The 17,323-nt window shown below is 36.8% G+C and overlaps 1 protein-coding gene across 4 annotated transcripts in view; it reads left to right on the forward strand.

The window, feature by feature from the left end:
- CDK14 (cyclin dependent kinase 14) overlaps window positions 1-17,323 on the forward strand; it is a 606,959-nt gene that overhangs the window by 307,412 nt on the left and 282,224 nt on the right. For all 4 annotated transcript variants that reach the window (XM_017895344.1, XM_017895345.1, XM_017895347.1 and 1 more), the window contains one exon: window positions 6,078-6,201. In XM_017895344.1, coding sequence (XP_017750833.1) covers window positions 6,078-6,201 — 124 coding nt within the window. The remainder of the gene's footprint in view (window positions 1-6,077; window positions 6,202-17,323) is intronic.

The raw sequence follows: 17,323 nt of genomic DNA on the forward strand, positions 1-17,323 counted from the left end.
AACTTCATATATTAAATAATCTATGTATTTCTGACCATTCACGGAGCCTGACACCTCTAGACACTGAGAAAAAGAGCATTTGACCTCACCTATTTAGACTTTGGTGAGAGGGATTGGTTATAATGCTTCTTTCTTACTGCAAGTGTCAGTAGTTCTGAGCAATAAACATAACATTGAATCCAATAGTGTGTGCTTTATATAAACTTACTTTAAAAGTTGTGATAAAATACCATTTATTTATTTATTTGTTTATTTATTTATTTATTTTACCTACTTAAATTGTGAAGAGTTTCAGAAGGAAATAAAGGAAGTGTGAAGAGATACTCCCAAGAAGTATATGCAGTGGCACTGAGAATATGCTGTTTCCTGCTGGGGATGTCAAGATAACTGGCTAAAGATAGATCTGCTGCTAGCAAAAGTGTCCCTGTTCATCATTTCATTACTATTTAAGACATTTTCTCATTGGATTTTTATTACAGAAAATGAACATATTCAAACTGGAATATAAATCTTCAGTGATCCTACTGATGGATTTGGGATGAGCCTCCTATATAAAGGAATAGAATATCCTGAGATGGCAAAATATTCTTAGGAAGATCTTATGGCTACTATAATAGAAAGATAAAGAGTTTCAGATAATTTATCTAGTTCAGCACATGAAGCTGTCTTCTCTCATGTTATCTATTTCTAAGATTTTGAACGGCAAAAACAAATTCCAGAATCATGTGCTCATTATATTATATGCTAATTGAGGCTTTTACAAACTTCAGTTCACTTAATAATAAAAGCACTTTGACTGTATTGGGTGTATAACTATTCATCCATGCATTTATTCAACATCAACCTCATTTAAGTTAATGAGGTGTGGTGGAAAGTTCACAAGAGCTGTGTGATGGTTGGATGACTATGTTTCTTATGTCTTTAGAGCTTTAGTTTTCTCATTTGTTTAAACAAAGGGAAAAATACAGGATGGTAGATGGAAAGGATTAAGTAATTTGTTGGGGGGTTTTTGTTTTGTTTTGTTTTGTTGTTTGTTTGTTTTTGAGGCAGAGTCTCACTCGGTCGCTCAGACTGGAATGCAGTGGTGCAATCTCAGTTCACTGCAATCTCCGCCTCTTGGGCTCAAGCAATCTTCCCACCTCAGCCTCCCAAGTAGCTAGGACTACAGGCACACGCCACCATGCCTGGCTAATTTTTTGTATTTTTTTTTAGCAGAGACATAGTTTTGCCATGTTGTCTGGGCTGGTCTCGAACTCTTGGACTCAAGTGATCCATCTACCTCTGCCTTCCAAAGTGTTGGGATTACAGTTGTGAGCCACCACCCCGGGCCTGATTAAGTTATTTGTATAACATTACTTAAAATAGCCTTTAAATAAGAGTAAACTTTCAGTAAGTATTAGTCACCCTTCTTTTCTTTTTAGTGCCTGAGATTCCATTGGTGTTTACCAGGTTTTATTAGCAAAGCTGATTTGTGTGCTTTAGAAAAAGAGTATGTGTGGCCTGCTCCTTGGTGGCCCTTCTTGTTCTCACAGGGTCTCCTGGTTTTTCATTAGGAGATCAAGTATAGCTGGCTGTGTGTTTTATACAACAACCAAGTGAAGTGATTTTCTAAAAAATTTAAATTAGAAGGGGACTTGCCTATTTGTCTAGAAGAAGAACTCTCTAAGGCTTGAGTTTTAAAGACATTCCAAGAGTAGTCCATGGGGCATTCCATTGGACGCAGTAGGGCAGCTGCTTCCTTAGAGCCTTCCCACCCCTATCTGCCAGCGTATATTTTGTTAAGGATGTTAAAATGTTTTTTGTAAATGTAGAGATCAAGGGAAAACTACCCCTTCAGCCTCTAAAGGTTCACAGAAAAATTAACTCGAAAAATGCACATTGATTTGAGAAAAGGCACAAACTTATTTTAATGTGCATAGCACAAGGTCATCATAGAAGAATAGTTACCCAGTAACCCAATGTGAATAGATGTTTATATATTCTTGTTAGGAGAAAGGGAGATGGGGAGCTATGGATGCTTTTAGGGGTGTGGTAAATGATTTTTAAGGAAATTCAATGGGATTGAAGAATATACAAGAATATACATCTGCTGGGCCTGCAGAGCAGATAGTGGTTTGTGACAAAAGTCTGTCCAGGTGTGTTAACAGACTTCAGTCTTTCTTCCTAGGATAAGAGTTCAGTTAATGGAAACTAGGAAAGGGGTCAGAGGTAATTGTTTTCTTCTTTGGCAGGTCCAGATTTTAGGCAGTTAAGGGGACTTCAGAGAACAACTTCATCCTGTGCTTTGGGAGAGACAGAGAATTGAGAGACAGGGGCAGAGATGGGAAGTGGGGCAGAAGGTCAAAGAGACCTTCGGACTTCTTCAGTTCAGCATGTCAAAGTGCCATTCTGAGGGTATCAGTTTCTTTGAGCTCCAATGTAAAAGTTTTCTAATGGTTTTCAGAAAGTTGATGGTCCCCTTGCCACAGTTAATTTTATGAGGTCGAGTTGGTAGGTTTACAGTTTCATATATTGTCTTTCTCAGAATTTATATTATACCTGCTTGCTTGGTCTTCTCAGTGTTTTCCCTCAGAATGTTAAGGGGTTTGTCATAACATTTTAACTTCTGTGTCTACTGAATGCTCAACTCAGTTTCGTTTTGAAATTTTACACGTAATGAATTCTGTTTTCAGAGTGGCAAGTTTCTTGTGATTCGTTCCCTTCTCCCAGGCTATTGTTCTTGTAACAGCTGAATCAATTCTACTACTTTTTTTTTTTTTTTATTGTAGTTAGATCCACCCTCTTCTGTGCTTTCAATATGCTCAGTTTGCGTTGCTGTTAAAATACAGATCTCTAAGTCACAATGATCTGTTTGTGTGTCTGCCATACCAAGATAGCTGTGAGTTCCTCGAGTCTAGGGACCATATCTTATATCTTATTCCTCTTGGCATCCCTCTTGCATAACAGCACCTAGCACATATGGTTGGCACTTAATAAACCCTAAGTGAATTTATGCTGTGGAGATTTGTTCTGACATTTGTTTGGGGCTGTATTTGTCATGTTTGGAGCTTCATTTGTCATGTATACACTTGGAATTTGAGTGTATAGTGGCATTTTTTTCTCTAGTACTGCTTTTTAAATCTCCTTTAGTATGGCATTTTATTTGAATAGCTTCTAGATTAGCATGAAGATTATATATTTTCACTAATTACTAAAGGTATTACCGAAGAGTTCTTTGGAACTGCTTGATTTACCTACGTGTGCCCCTAGCTTCTAGAGAATTCCATTCCAAGGTGCCTGTTATTTGTTTTTATCTGCTGCCATCCAGATGTCTCTAAATTCAGGTCAGTACTCACATTACTGGTGTAGGAGTGCCACCTATTACCCGAGTTATAAAGATAGTTAAAGCAGACAGCCTGCGGGTGCTAGGATAAGTATCATACTGTGATAGACATATGCAGAGACTGCCCTGGGAGCACGGAGAAGGAGCACCTCACACAGACCTGTAGGGGTACAAGGGCTTGCAGGGGTGGTCAGGGAAACTCTAGGGAGGAGCAGTTCCTGAGGAGAGACCTAAGGAATGCATGGAAAATAGTAGGCAAAGGGAAGAGAAGGCCTTTCCGGCCGAGGAGAGGCAAGGATAATAGCTCACGCCTGTAATCCTAGCACTTTGGGAGGCCGAGGCGGGCAGATCACGAGGTCAGGAGATCAAGACCATCCTGGCTAAAGTGGTAAAACCCCATCTCTACTAAAAATACAAAAAATTAGCTGGATATGGTGGCGGGTGCCTGTAGTCCTGGCTGAGCCAGGAGAATGGCGTGAACCCGGGAGGTGGAGGTTGCAGTGAGCCGAGATCGCACCACTGTACTCCAGCCTGGGTGACAGAGTAAGACTCGGTCTCAAAAAAAAAAAAAAAAAAAAAAAAAGTACAAGGATGGAGAACAGCGTGCTGAGTGTTGAGGTGGGGAAGGTTTCTTGGAGCCGGGGAATATAGGTAACAGTGCCTGAGCCCGCACCCCCCCAAAAAATAATGCCTGAGCCCCCTCAGTTGGAATCAGTGTTCAGCTCAGTGGCCTTGGAGGCCATGTTATTAGATGCCCAGATTTTATTCTGTTCATTGGAGGAAGCAGTTCTGTAGCAGTGCTTTGCCTGCTGATGTTGATTTCTGGCCAAGATGATTAGTCAGATGGTGAGATGGTTAAGAGCAGAGAATTTGGAATCAGACTCTGGGTTTGAGTCCTGGCTCTGCCACTTAATTGTTGTGTGATCTTGAGAAACTACACTTAGTTTCCTCATTACTAATATGGAGGTTAATAGTAGTACCTACTTCATTAAAATTAAATGAAGTAATATTCTATAAACTGTATAGAACAGCAGTTGGCACGTAGTGTTATGTATTCATTAAATTAAAATGCATTGCCATGGTTAAACAGTTACATTCTGATAAGACTCTGCTAGGTCCCAAAGATCAGGTAGCATTTTGCAGAATGGCTGTTTCCATTCAAAATCAACTTATTTTTAAAATTAAGTTTGTTACGTGGTTTGCCTTCGTGTTTTTGTTTCGGTTTTTTAAAAGACTTTGATAACACAAAGTGGCTTTATTTTTCCCTCTTTCCTTCTAAACTAAAGGAGTATGAATTTTCTTAGAAGTTGTAAGCTTTAAGCTTCAGGATGCAGGGAGTATTGGAAGTGAAGAATGAGGCTGGCAGCTGCTAGTGATGGTGTGAACTCAAGTCTTTCTGTTTGTTGTACAGGAAGGGTTGAGAGGACAAATCCAGAGAGATATTTGCATCCTGGGATTCTTGAGCTAGTCTTTTAATCTTGACCAACACAGAACAGACTTCTATTTTCTGCTGCTTAGACTCTGGAATAATCATCTCAAGCCTTTACTGCCCCATACATATTGTCACATACAAAGATTTTGAGATAAATTAGCTTTACTGTTATTTCAAGGTATCCCCTGTAATGAAATTCACTTGGCTTTCAAAGTGCCTGCTTAGTCAGAACATTCCAGAAATGCCACCTTCCAGGGCCCTCAGGAAGTTGCCAATCTTTTCTATTCAAATATTTCAAAATCTTTCTATCATTCATCTTTTACAATTCATTGAAAATTGCCCTGAAACTGCCTTTGGTTACTAACTGGTTATATAGACTAGAATATTGGTGGTACTTAAAAGTAAGAACATTTGTTTTGTTTTAGGAGATGGATTAAAAATGTCTATTAGGGTTATTTTGGCAAGTAAATTGTTTAAAAATATTCTCTTTTTTCAGAAGAAGAATATTGGGAAGCCTAGTGAATCACACTTTTTTGCTATCGAAATAGAAACATTTGGTATGATCCAATATGAAACTTCACAGACAAGGCTATTAATCACTTCTGAAATTATTTCTTGCAAAAGTATCACTCTTGAGTTCTTGACTTTCCTGTTTTCTGTGTTTCCTTTCCCTTTAGGATGGGTTTGCTCTGAAATTAGTGAAGGTGGTACATGCCTATCTTTAAGCAGCAGCCTAATCTCTATGACCATATGTGCAAAAGCAGTATAATTATAATGCAGTATTAATTAGACAATATGACTGTTTTTGTTTTAATTATTTCAAATCATCTTATCTTTCCATTCCTTAAAGCATGTTAATGGGTGAATTTATGGGTACCATGTTCATGTTATTTATATGGAATTAAATATGTGTATATTGATATAAACTTGGTAAACAGTTCTTTTTTTAATTTCTATAATATTATGAATAAATTTCCTTTCCTTCCAAACATCATTTTAGTCCTGAAGACTAAATCAATTATAAAAAAATTGATTATTTACATTTTGCTTAAAGAACAGTAATTGGAGTATAGATGTCTCTGGCTGAGGAAGTATCACTCTGGGGTTGATATAATAGGTTGTTAGAAATTCCTAGATTTACTTCTAAATGAATTAGGAATTTACATTCTAAAAATCTCACATTCTGTTGAAATAATTTGGTAGAAAATTTGGTGATGGTTATCCATTTTCACTAAATATCAATACAAGTACTTAGGAGACTGTATGTAGAAACTGGCGTTTATCTGTGTTCTGATTTTAACCTTTGTCTCCTTATTTTTTCAGTTGTTTTTATTTCAGTTGCTGCGAGGGCTGTCTTACATCCACCAGCGTTATATTTTGCACAGAGACCTGAAACCACAGAACCTTCTGATCAGTGACACGGGGGAGTTAAAGCTGGCAGATTTCGGTAGGAAAGCAGTTAATTACCAGTCTATTTTGTCACACTGTGAGAATGCCAGGCAGATGGTGGCACTGCATTTGTTTAGGTGCACTTCTTCTGTCATCATAGATCATGGTAATTTTTTTTTTCTGGAATGAAGAATTTTTTTCTTTTTTTATGATAGCATAAAATATGCTTTGTGGAGTTTTATAAAATTCAGACTGCTTGTTAGAGTCTTTAATAATAAACGTAAATCAGATCTTGGTAATACATATTTCCAAAGGAAAAGTCAGTAAAATTTTAACATAAAATACATGCTCCTTGAGTGAAAATCTATTTTTTGAAACTTTTATTATGAAAATGTCAAATATACTCAAAAGTAGAAAAAAATAATATAATGAACTTCAGTTACTCACCACGCAGCTTCAACAATTACTAATATTTTACCAAACTTGGAGAAACCTAAATTTAAACATCTGGACCTTTTCAGAGGATTGCAGGATATGTACAATAATGTACGTTGCCCTGAGGCTTTCTTTAGTAACTAGAAATCTAGGTGTAATGTTAACCTTCCCAGAATTGACTGTTGTTTCAAGTATTTTCAGTATTAATGCAAAAATAGACACTTATTACTATTTAAAAGTTGAGGTTCTGGAGTGAGCATTATAAGTCATTCCTTCCTTAGAAGTCTTGAGATTGTCTTCCTCTAGCATAGAAGCTTTCCTCCAAACACCGTGTTTGAGCATCCAAAGGGAAGCAAAACCATTGCATGCTCCTTGCTAGCTCCCCTTCCCTTGATCAAGTCTGACGTTTCTGCATTGCCCAGGCTCTCTGTCACACTAGAGATTGTGTTGATGCTGAGCACCGCGGGATGCCTGATGGCAGCATAACATGTTGACATTGCATTGCCTCAGTTATTTTTGAATACATATTCTGATTAGAAATTTGTTCCATTAAGAATGGAATGAAAATATTACCCTTGGGACATAAAGATGCCTGAGGTTGAGATGGGCTTTTGCTGGAATATGATTATCTTTTCCCTCTCCACCCCCCATTAAATAAAAGAAGGCAGGAAATATTTGTTTCTTATTTCAAGGTTAGCAGACTGTTGAATACCTTTGGAATGAATCTACTTTGTTGAGTTTTAAAATTGTTTTATTTGAAAAATGAAATAAAGCAAAAGTTAGTATGACTAGTTGAGTAGTGATATAATATATTATAAAACTTTGTCATTTTCTACTTTGATAAAAATGAAGAAATTCTGTGCACATTAGTGTATATCATTTATTGCCAGATTTTAGCATTAGAATTACACTAGGCGACTGGGTATAAAATCTTTTTATAATAGGGTAGACAATAATGGGAGAGTAGTGGATGGAGTAGAGAAGGTTTGCAGTTTCTCAAATTCCATGTTATTGGCTTACTGTGAATATAGTTTGTAGTTGGTCAGTGTCAGGAAATGAAAAAGTATTTATAATGATTTTCTTATGGTATGTTAATATACTGTAAGGTATATGTTGAAATGCATTATTGTATTGAGCATTTAATTGTATGAACATGCATTTGTTGTATATTTATAAAATACATTTTTATACATTTTGTCTGTATAACCAAGGATACAATAGGATTGTATGTTTGCGCTTACTAGGGATTCTTTTAAATTTTATGCTGATGTTTTCATTGTAGTAGGTAAGTTTATCTTAAAAGATTCTTATGGATCTTTATTTTGAAACTGACATTTTAAAATATCAGATTCAAAAACAAATTGAAATATATTTTTTTAAATGTAGATGATTTTTTTAGAAAATTAGAAAACTACAAAGTATAAACAACTCAGAGATGACAAATGTTAACATTTTTATTGTTTATTTTCCCAGTAGCTTTATCCTGTTCCTTTCTCTCTCTTCTTGCTTCACTTGCATAACACATAGCCTCAAAAATAGAAATATACTATTTTGTAAGCATTTTTCAAATAGTATGTCGTGAATATTTTCTTATGTTATTAAGATTGACAAAATCATTTGTAACAGCTTAGATTTTTTCCATTAATGGCCAAACCTAATCTCTATTCAGTCCCTTATTAATGAGCATTTTAGCTCTTTCTAATTTTTTACTATTATGCTCAGTCCTGTATTGAACATCCTTGTAGGGATAACTATTGATACAGCAATTGCAATGTGGAGTGTTTTAAAGCATTTGATTCTTATGACCAGACGGCTGTGCAGAAGGATCGTGCCCATGCACCTCTCCTCAGAGGCATGGACTGAATCATCCAGCTTGGAACATGCACTTGGCTTGCATCCTGTGCACAGAGTGTAGTAAGCAAGATTCATGCACCAACTGACAAGTTCCCCCAATTAATTGTGCGATTTTTTTGTCTTTTAATTTAAGATGTGCAATTAACTGTGATTTACTGTGTTTGGGCATGTTTGTGTGTCTGAGATGAAGGAAACACAGTGGAAACTGTAGAGAAGTTAGACAGTCAGAATAGGATGGTTCCAGGCAGCAAACCACTTAAAAACACAAGGTCTTAATTCAGTGTTTGATATGTGAGGAGCTTTAAAAATGGTTTCTTTGTCTTACCTTTTTTCCTTATGTGAACAAAACCATAAAATTTTGACTAAAAGAGACAAATATAATGCATGATTGTAGTTCTCATATTGTACATGACACTACTTTTATTAGAAAAATATATGAGGTGAAAAGACTAAAATTTATTGAGTTTTATTCTATGTGCTAGACACTTAGAAATTCTTGCTTCATTGTCTCTTCAAGCTAGGAATGTATACTAACCTATATTTTTGAGAGAGAGGAGATTCAGAGAGGGTTAGAATCTTGCCCAGGCTTGGACATACAGGTTGCTGGTTGCAAACCTGGAGTTCAGATGCTTGATTCATATCCTTCAATCTCAGGTGGCCAGGGCCTTTGTATTTATACATATGGATATTTTCTCTTAGAGGGCTGCCTAAGCTAGGAAATTATTGATCATTTTTGTATGCTATTTTCTATATATAACAAAGATGACACCCATGCTATGTAAATAGATTACACTAGTACAAAAATATGCATCACATAAAGAACACTTTGTCATTTGACTAATTCAGTAGTAATGAGTGAGTTCAACCTTAACAGACTTTACCTGCTGGATGAGGTAAACCAGATGATAGTGAATTTGGAGACCCTTCAGCTTTAAACAGTATACAGCTCTGAATTCCAGGTGGTCAAAATGCTGTAACTATTCTTTTTTCTTGTAAGGAAAGTCATATTTAAACCCTTACCCTGAGCCTTATTTTCTATATGCATTTTGAATAAGTAAATTACACATGATTTATAAACACTATGGCTTTCCTAATGCAGAGGTTTACTCTGCCTGGATATAATAAAATGATAAAATTATATGGGGGCATTCAGACTCATTTCCTAAAAGATGGTTCATCTTTACATAATTTACCCGAAAAATATTCCAAATCCCTTGTATAGCCTGTGTCTTTACCACCTTGTTGCTTCTTGTATACTGTGGTGCAGCCAAACCCCAAACTTGTTTCCACTAGAGGCTTTCAGTGTGCCTTTCCTTTTGCTTAGGATGCTCGTGCTTCTGCTTCTCATGCGGCTGCCTTTTTCTCACCATAGAGGTTATAGTTCATGTCACCTCTTCAAAGGGGTCCCCTTTCCGAAAATAAAATCTTTCCCATTCTTATTGTCTAGTCTAATTTCTTCAATAATACTTCTCGAGCTCTGAAATTATTTTGTTCATTTGTTTATTTAGTTTTTGCTTACACTGCTTAATTGGAAGTCCCATGAAGGCAGGAACTTGACCTGTTTTGCTCACTGTTGTTTGCACTATCTCTAGAACCATGCTTAGCACATGGATGTTCAGTAAATATTGATTGAATGAATAAAAAATACACATGACTAAGTTGAGTATTAGTCCAAAGACCAAGACCCACCTGAATTTACTAAGTTTTGTCTGATTAGTTTTGGCAAACTCATAGTTTATAAAATAATTTTCTTTTCCTCAGTGCTGTCGTGGCCATGCATGATGAAGAGTGTGGATGGAATTAGATGGCCTTAGATAGTGTTAAAGCCTCAGGATTGCTCTGAGGCTCTTACACATAGACCCTACACACTCACTTGGTATTTACTATGTAATCTTAGGCTGCCAAAATAAACACCACTAAGTGAATGTAAACATATATAAGATGCATAGGATTTGAAGTTTCTACTCTGTAACCTCTGATTGTCTAAATGTACTGTTCTTGAGAGCAAAGTATGTTAACATTGAGTTCAGAGAACTTAACCCTGTCCCTAACTATCTTGTGACTTTCAAGCCGTCATTTATCCCCCTCTGAGCCTTATACTCCTTGACTGAAAAACAAGAGCTTGAACATATACTTTCTAAGGTCCTTTTACGACTGGCTTTTTATGTTGTACATTTCTGAAATTATCAACTTATTTTCTAATGACCAGATATTTGCTGGTGAGTAAAAAAACAATCTGTCCATTAAACCTGGGATCAATGCTTTAATATCCCTCCCTAGAATCTAATTTTTGATTCCATCTTTTGGAAATTTAAATGAGAACCTTGCTTCTATAATAAGCATTGAGAGCACATTAAAAGAAAATTATTGAAGCAAGACAAGTAAATGCATAAATAAATTCACCAAGAAATTAAGGTCATTTGCAGTATAATAGTATGAAAACTTAAAAGATATTTTTCCATATAAATGAGATTGAAGCAAAATGGATGAGTCTGTAGAATTTCTGCAAGATGATGTTGGTGTTATTCATATTTCTCAGCCATTCTTTCACTATTTTCAAGGGTTATGGTCTAACTATACCAAAAGACAATGAGATTAAAGTTGCCCGAGAATAAGAGACAGCAAGAATTCTATGCTATAAGCATTTAAGGACTTAGCTTATTTTATTGACTGTCCTGGTGGAGAAACAAAGTTAAAAAACTCTGTGGTTATAATAGAATAAAATCACATTAGTTTCTTTCCCATCAGAGGTCTCAAATTTTACCTTCCTAATGTTGATAGTTTCCTCTTCCAGGCTGGTCCTTCTCTAAATTTGAGAGAGGAAATCATTGTAAATCATGTTTTAGATTAATTTGAGAAACACACCAGAAATGTGACTCTGTAGAGGACATGGTAAGTTCATGGCTTGTCATGTGCTTCTCTGAATTCACATAGGTATAGTAGTAAACAGAAATAAATCACCTTCTTTCAAATGCAGAGTAGTCTGTCAGTTTGATAAATACAGTCTCTGGATAAAAGCCTGTTAGTCCCAAAGGTACAGACCTTTACCTATGTTTTAAATCATTTACGCACGAAATTCACCATTGAAGTTGTAGTCATAAATTTAAGGTTAGATATAACTTAGCTCATTTGTTATGGCCTGCAGGATTCCATTTTACTGTATCTTTCTTTTAGAATATATTTTAACAGCAAAAAAACCTTTAATACCCAATGAAGCATCAATCTACTTCTAAAAGATCCTTTCAACATCTTAACACCTAAACAGTTTTAAGGCAAAGTTTAGGCAGTTGCTTTCATGTAGATCTGAAAGCAAAGAATGTATTTAGAATAATTGATACAATATGAGCCAAAGAAAGAGCTTTTTTTCTACGTAATTTCTCTAGGGAATGTCATTAAAACTCTAAATGCAAGTATACATATTTTAAAATCTATTGAACAGACTGTTAAGATTACATGTTAGATATAATTTTTATTTGACATGAACTAGACAAAGTTATCTCCCCTTGACACATTACTTTAAAGATGTAGTAACTCTTTTGAAAAGGAATGTTGATACTTGAAATTGTCTTTTCCCTGATCTTGAAACATCAGTTACCTTAATCATTTACATCTTGTTTAATATCCTGCTCATCTCTTCACAAGTTTTTATTTTCTATTCAAGAGGAATGATAATGACATCTAATTATATTGGATCTTTTTGTTTTGTGTTATCACGACATAACATTGTCCCAAGCATATTAAAATGATGAATATTTGAGAGCATTTATCCTTTTAGATAAACTTTACTTTTTAGAAGAGTCTTAGGTTCACAGCAACATTAAGCAGAAAATACAAAGAGTTCCTATATACCCACTTCCCAGATGCACAGCCTTCCCCACTATCAACATCTGGCGCCAGGGTGGTACATGTGTTACAGTCGATAAACCTGTGTTAACCCAGCGGTATCATCCAAACTCCAGACTTTACATTAGGGTGACATTTTTCAATTACTATGGTATCATTGGGAATAATTTCACTGCCCTGAACATCTTTTTTTTTTTTTTTTTTTTTAGACAGAGTGTCTCGCTCTGTCGCCAAGGCTGGAGTTCAGTGGCTCAATCTCAGCTCACTGCAAGCTCTGCCTCCCAGATTCACGCCATTCTCCTGCCTCAGCCACCCAAGTAGCTGGGACTACAGGCACCCGCCACCACGCCTGGCTATTTTCGTATTTTAGTAGAGATGGGGTTTCACCATGTTAGCCAGAATGGTCTCGATCTCCTGACCTCGTGATCCGCCCGTCTCGGCCTCCCAAAGTGCTGGGATTACAGGCGTGAGCCACTGCTCCTGGCCCAACATCTTTTTAAAAACTCATATAGTTTGGTTTTTTTAAACTGTAAATGGGAACAAGAAGGATGTATATGAACTGCAACTGATGTGCATATACTATTCCATCTATGAGAAATCTCTCTGTTCAGTCACCATAAGCCAGATTGAAGCAATGTAGATAGGGTTTGATTGCTAAGAATGGCAGCTTCAAACCCATGGAAATGAGGAAATTTGAAAGAGAGTTCAGTTTCAGCCAAATCATGCATGTGAGGTAACGAGACATCTTTAAATGTAGAACAAATTGCTACGCATAGGACCGATCATCTTATTCTCCACTATTGATGGAAACTTAGGCAGAGGGATTTCAGTATGCAAAAACATTATGTATTTTTTTTTTCCAGTACAATTTGAGTGCAGAATTGTTGGCAGTAAATCAAATAAGTCTTACTGGATGTAAGTTAAAATATAGCCACGTATCCTTAGAAAATATTTGCATATGTAGAAAGACTGGAACCTTAAGTAGCAGGCATGGTGACTACAGGGTAAGAATTAATAGATGTTGTTAACAGTAGCAGCACTGAAATGAATCACAGTTTTAGGTAATGCATGTGCTATTGAAGGCAACAGTGATTACACCTGAACATTGTTAACATACAGATAAGTATCTTAGTCTGTTTCTTATTACTTGTAACAGAATAACTAAATCTGTGATTTATAAATACAAAAAAATATTTCTTATAGAGGCTAAGTCCAAGGTTGAGGGGCTCCTTTTGTGAGGGCCTTCTTGTTAGTGGAGACTCTCTGCAGAGTCCTGAGACAGTGCAGGGCATCACATGGCAAGGGAGTTGAGCATGCTCATGTAAAGCCACTAATGCCACTTCTCTGATAACCCATTAATACCCATGAATGGATGAATCCATTCATGAGGAGAGAACCCTCAAGACCCAAGCATCTCTTAAAGGCCCCACCTTTCAGTACTGCCATATTTGGGATTAAGTTTCAACTTGAGTTTTCGTGGGGACAGTCAGTACGTATAAAAGTTAGCTTAGAGTTTGGGAATTCCCTAATATTCCTGCTTTACAGATCCTGACCCATCTCTTTTTCTTCTACCTTCTAAAAAGCTCATGTTAAAATTCAGCCCAAACCAGACTCCACTACCACATGTCAATATGCCTGATTTATACTAAAATCTTGGATGACAGTAAATGAATTATTGCAGTCCAAAGCACATGTTTTCTAAAATCTTTACTGGAAGCAAGAAAACTGACCAACTACTATGGGAAATGTAAGACATGCTATAAATTCTGGTTAGACATTGTTTTTTTTTAATTTTGTGATTTTAAATCTTGTGTTTCTGCACACTTTTTTTGTCACGTAATTCCACCAGTTAGTATTAGTTCTTTCTTCCTTTTTCCCCTAGTTTCTTTTTTAAAGAACCCTGCCATATGTTCGGTTTACTTTAGCTTTGAAATAGTACCATATGTTATGCATATTAATATTTTAAAATGTCCTTTTCATCTTGAATATATTTCTTCCTGTGGTAATAGATAAACTCAGGATATTAGGACTTTTTTCATTTTAATGAAAGAAGAAAACACTGGAAAATTAAAACCAATTAAGAACTAATGATCTGTGCTGTGTATTAATTTTAAATACATGTCTGAAAACATTTTCTTTAATTTTACCACATACTAGAAAGGAATCTTGGTGCAAATAATCAAGTTTATAGACCTAAAATAATACAACTTTTGCAAAAGTTCAAACTTTAAAATGGAACATCTCCCTATGAAATATCTGTCAAGTTATTTGGCACTCTAGTTTTTAATCAGAAAGGATACTGATATAAAAATGCAGATTGAAGTGTTCATTCCTGTTACGGAGTAGAGTTGTCAGCTGTGGAAATCCGCCCTGTGAAACAATAACCAGCTCATATTGGATGTAGAAACTGTGCTTTGATCTCATATTGGATGTAGAAACTGTGCTTTGATCCAGCCGTAGAGTTGAGAGCAGTAGATGAAATGGGTCAATGAGTTGGCTAAATTAAGTGCCCACATCATGTGAATGGAACAACTGAGGCATAAGCAGAGGATGGAAAAACATTGCAAGATTTCAAGATAAAATGTTTAGTATGGTTTCTGAAAAGTTACCATAAGGTCTCAACATGCTTATAATCAATTGAGAGCATATTGTTATAAAAATCACTGATACCAGAATTATAAGAACAGTATAAAATAAACTGGATATAGTGGTGTGTGCCTGTGGTTCCAGCTACTTGGGAGGCTGAAGCAGTAGGATTGCTTGAGGCCGGGAGTCCACATCTAGCCTGAGCAATATGGCAAGACCTTGTCTCTAAAAAAATAATGAAAATAAATAATGACATGCAAGCATTTTGCTCAAAGAATTGAAAGCAGGAGATGGTGTTACTTTTGAAATCATCCAGTTGTTGATAGAATCGTATCATTGGGAATATTTTGTTACAGTTTGTTTTTCAGAATAAAGGCAGAAAATCTATGTGGGGAAATTAAATCACTCATAATTATATAAAAAAAAAGAAAATCCTTTTATATCGACACTTTCAGACTTTTTAAACTGAGATTTTCTCTAGGTTTTGAAGGAACCTCAGAGATTATATAATCCAGACCCCTCATCTGAAAAATATGTATACTTTGGACCAGAGATGGAAAGTAAGTTAACATTGTGCCTGTTACTTAGTAAGTGTTAAATTATTATTCCTAATATTATTGTTACCGGTGTCTTTAGAGCCCCAGTGTAATACCCTGTAGAATATTAATAACTTAGTTGGCACACGCATGGCTAGTTCCCCAAACATGTGAGAAGGTAGGAGTGCTAACTGGATGTTCAGTTCAAAGTAAGCCATGCTGGTCTGATGACCTGTGTCACCTGAGCACTGGGATCCTGTCAGGAAGATGGGACTCAGAATACTAGATGTCACTCTGTTTCAAACCTCACAAGTCTTGAGGAAACTTTAAGAAATGATATAAAGAATGTTTCTCACAGTAGACTGGTAGGAAACCTTGTTGGAATATACATTTGAATAGAGCTTTGGTAATTTAAGGAATCACCCTCTTTAATTATATTCCTGGGCAAATTAAAGCATTGAGAAGCCTTGTGGACAGATGAAGGCTGAATTGGCTTTAACAGTGTTCCTGTTAGGGCTCAGCAGTGCCGGGCAGTAGCTCAAAAAAATGTCAAGATGCTTCCAATGGGAGTAAATTTTCTTTTCAGATTTCACTTTTTCCGTGGTACTGTGCTGTTTCTTACTCATAGCACTTTCAAATTAACTTTTTGGGTTATTTCCCCACACCAATAACCAATTCACCAACACCTCAGACAGACACCAACTGGGTGTCTAAAGATTCTATTTATTTCTGACACTAACTACCCAGTAGCACAGACCCCATAGGTTAAGGGCTCAGTCCTGCAAGACTGCCTCCATTTTTGAATGCCAGTTGCAAGTCCTGGACTGCCTGTATTTCTGACTGACCTGCTACAAATTGGGTGTCCCCACGCCCCCTTCCTTGGGTTCCATAGTTTGCTAGAATGGCTCACATTACTCAGTAACATATTTGCTTATATTTACTGGTTGATTATAAAGGATATGACTGGGGAACAGCCAGATGGAAGAGATGCATAGGGCAAGGTAGGAAGGAAGAACTTTCAGACTTTCTCCAGGGGCACCACCTTCCCAGCACTTCAGTGTATCCACAGCCTGGAAGCTCTCTGAACCCCATCATTTAGGGGTTTTATAGAGGTTCCATTACCTAGATGATTGGCCAGTGGTAACTAACTCATCTTTAGCCCCCTGCCCCTCCCTGGAGGCCCACTGGTGGAGCTGCAAATTACAACCCTGTAATCATGCTTTGGTTCTTCTGGCAACCAATCCCCATCATGATCCTATCTAGGGGCCCCTATCCATCAGTCATTTTTCTTAGCATTCAGAAAATATACTCTCATCACTAAAATTCTAAGGGTCTTAGGAGCTCTGTGTCAGGAACTGAGGACTAAGACCAAATACTATAACAAAAGATGCTCTTATCACCCCTGTTACTCAGAAAATTACAAGGAGTTTAGGAACTCTATGCCAGGATGAAGACCTGGGTTGAAGACCAAATATATATTTCTTAGTAAATCACAGTGTCACACAAAGTTTGGAAATAGACAGCACACAGCTCTATCGCAAGTGGAAGTGTAACAGAAGTACTAAAGTACATATATAAATATAAGTATAAATAAAAAGTAAAATATCCCCAAATGGGCCGGGCACGGTGGCTCAAGCCTATAATCCCAGCACTTTGGGAGGCCGAGATGGGCGGATCACGAGGTCAGGAGATCGAGACCATCCTGGCTAACACGGTGAAACCCCGTCTCTACTAAAAAAAAATACAAAAAACTAGCCAGGCGAGGTGGCGGGCGCCTGTAGTCCCAGCTACTTGGGAGGCTGAGGCAGGAGAATGGCGTAAACCCGGGAGGTGGAGCTTGCAGTGAGCTGAGATCAGGCCACTGCACTCCAGCCTTGGCGACAGAGTGAGACTCTGTCTCAAAAAAAAAAAAAAGAAAAGTCAAGG

Source organism: Rhinopithecus bieti, unplaced genomic scaffold (assembly GCF_001698545.2).
Source record: "Rhinopithecus bieti isolate Rb0 unplaced genomic scaffold, ASM169854v2 scaffold_26425, whole genome shotgun sequence".
In the NCBI taxonomy this organism is placed as follows: domain Eukaryota; kingdom Metazoa; phylum Chordata; class Mammalia; order Primates; family Cercopithecidae; genus Rhinopithecus; species Rhinopithecus bieti.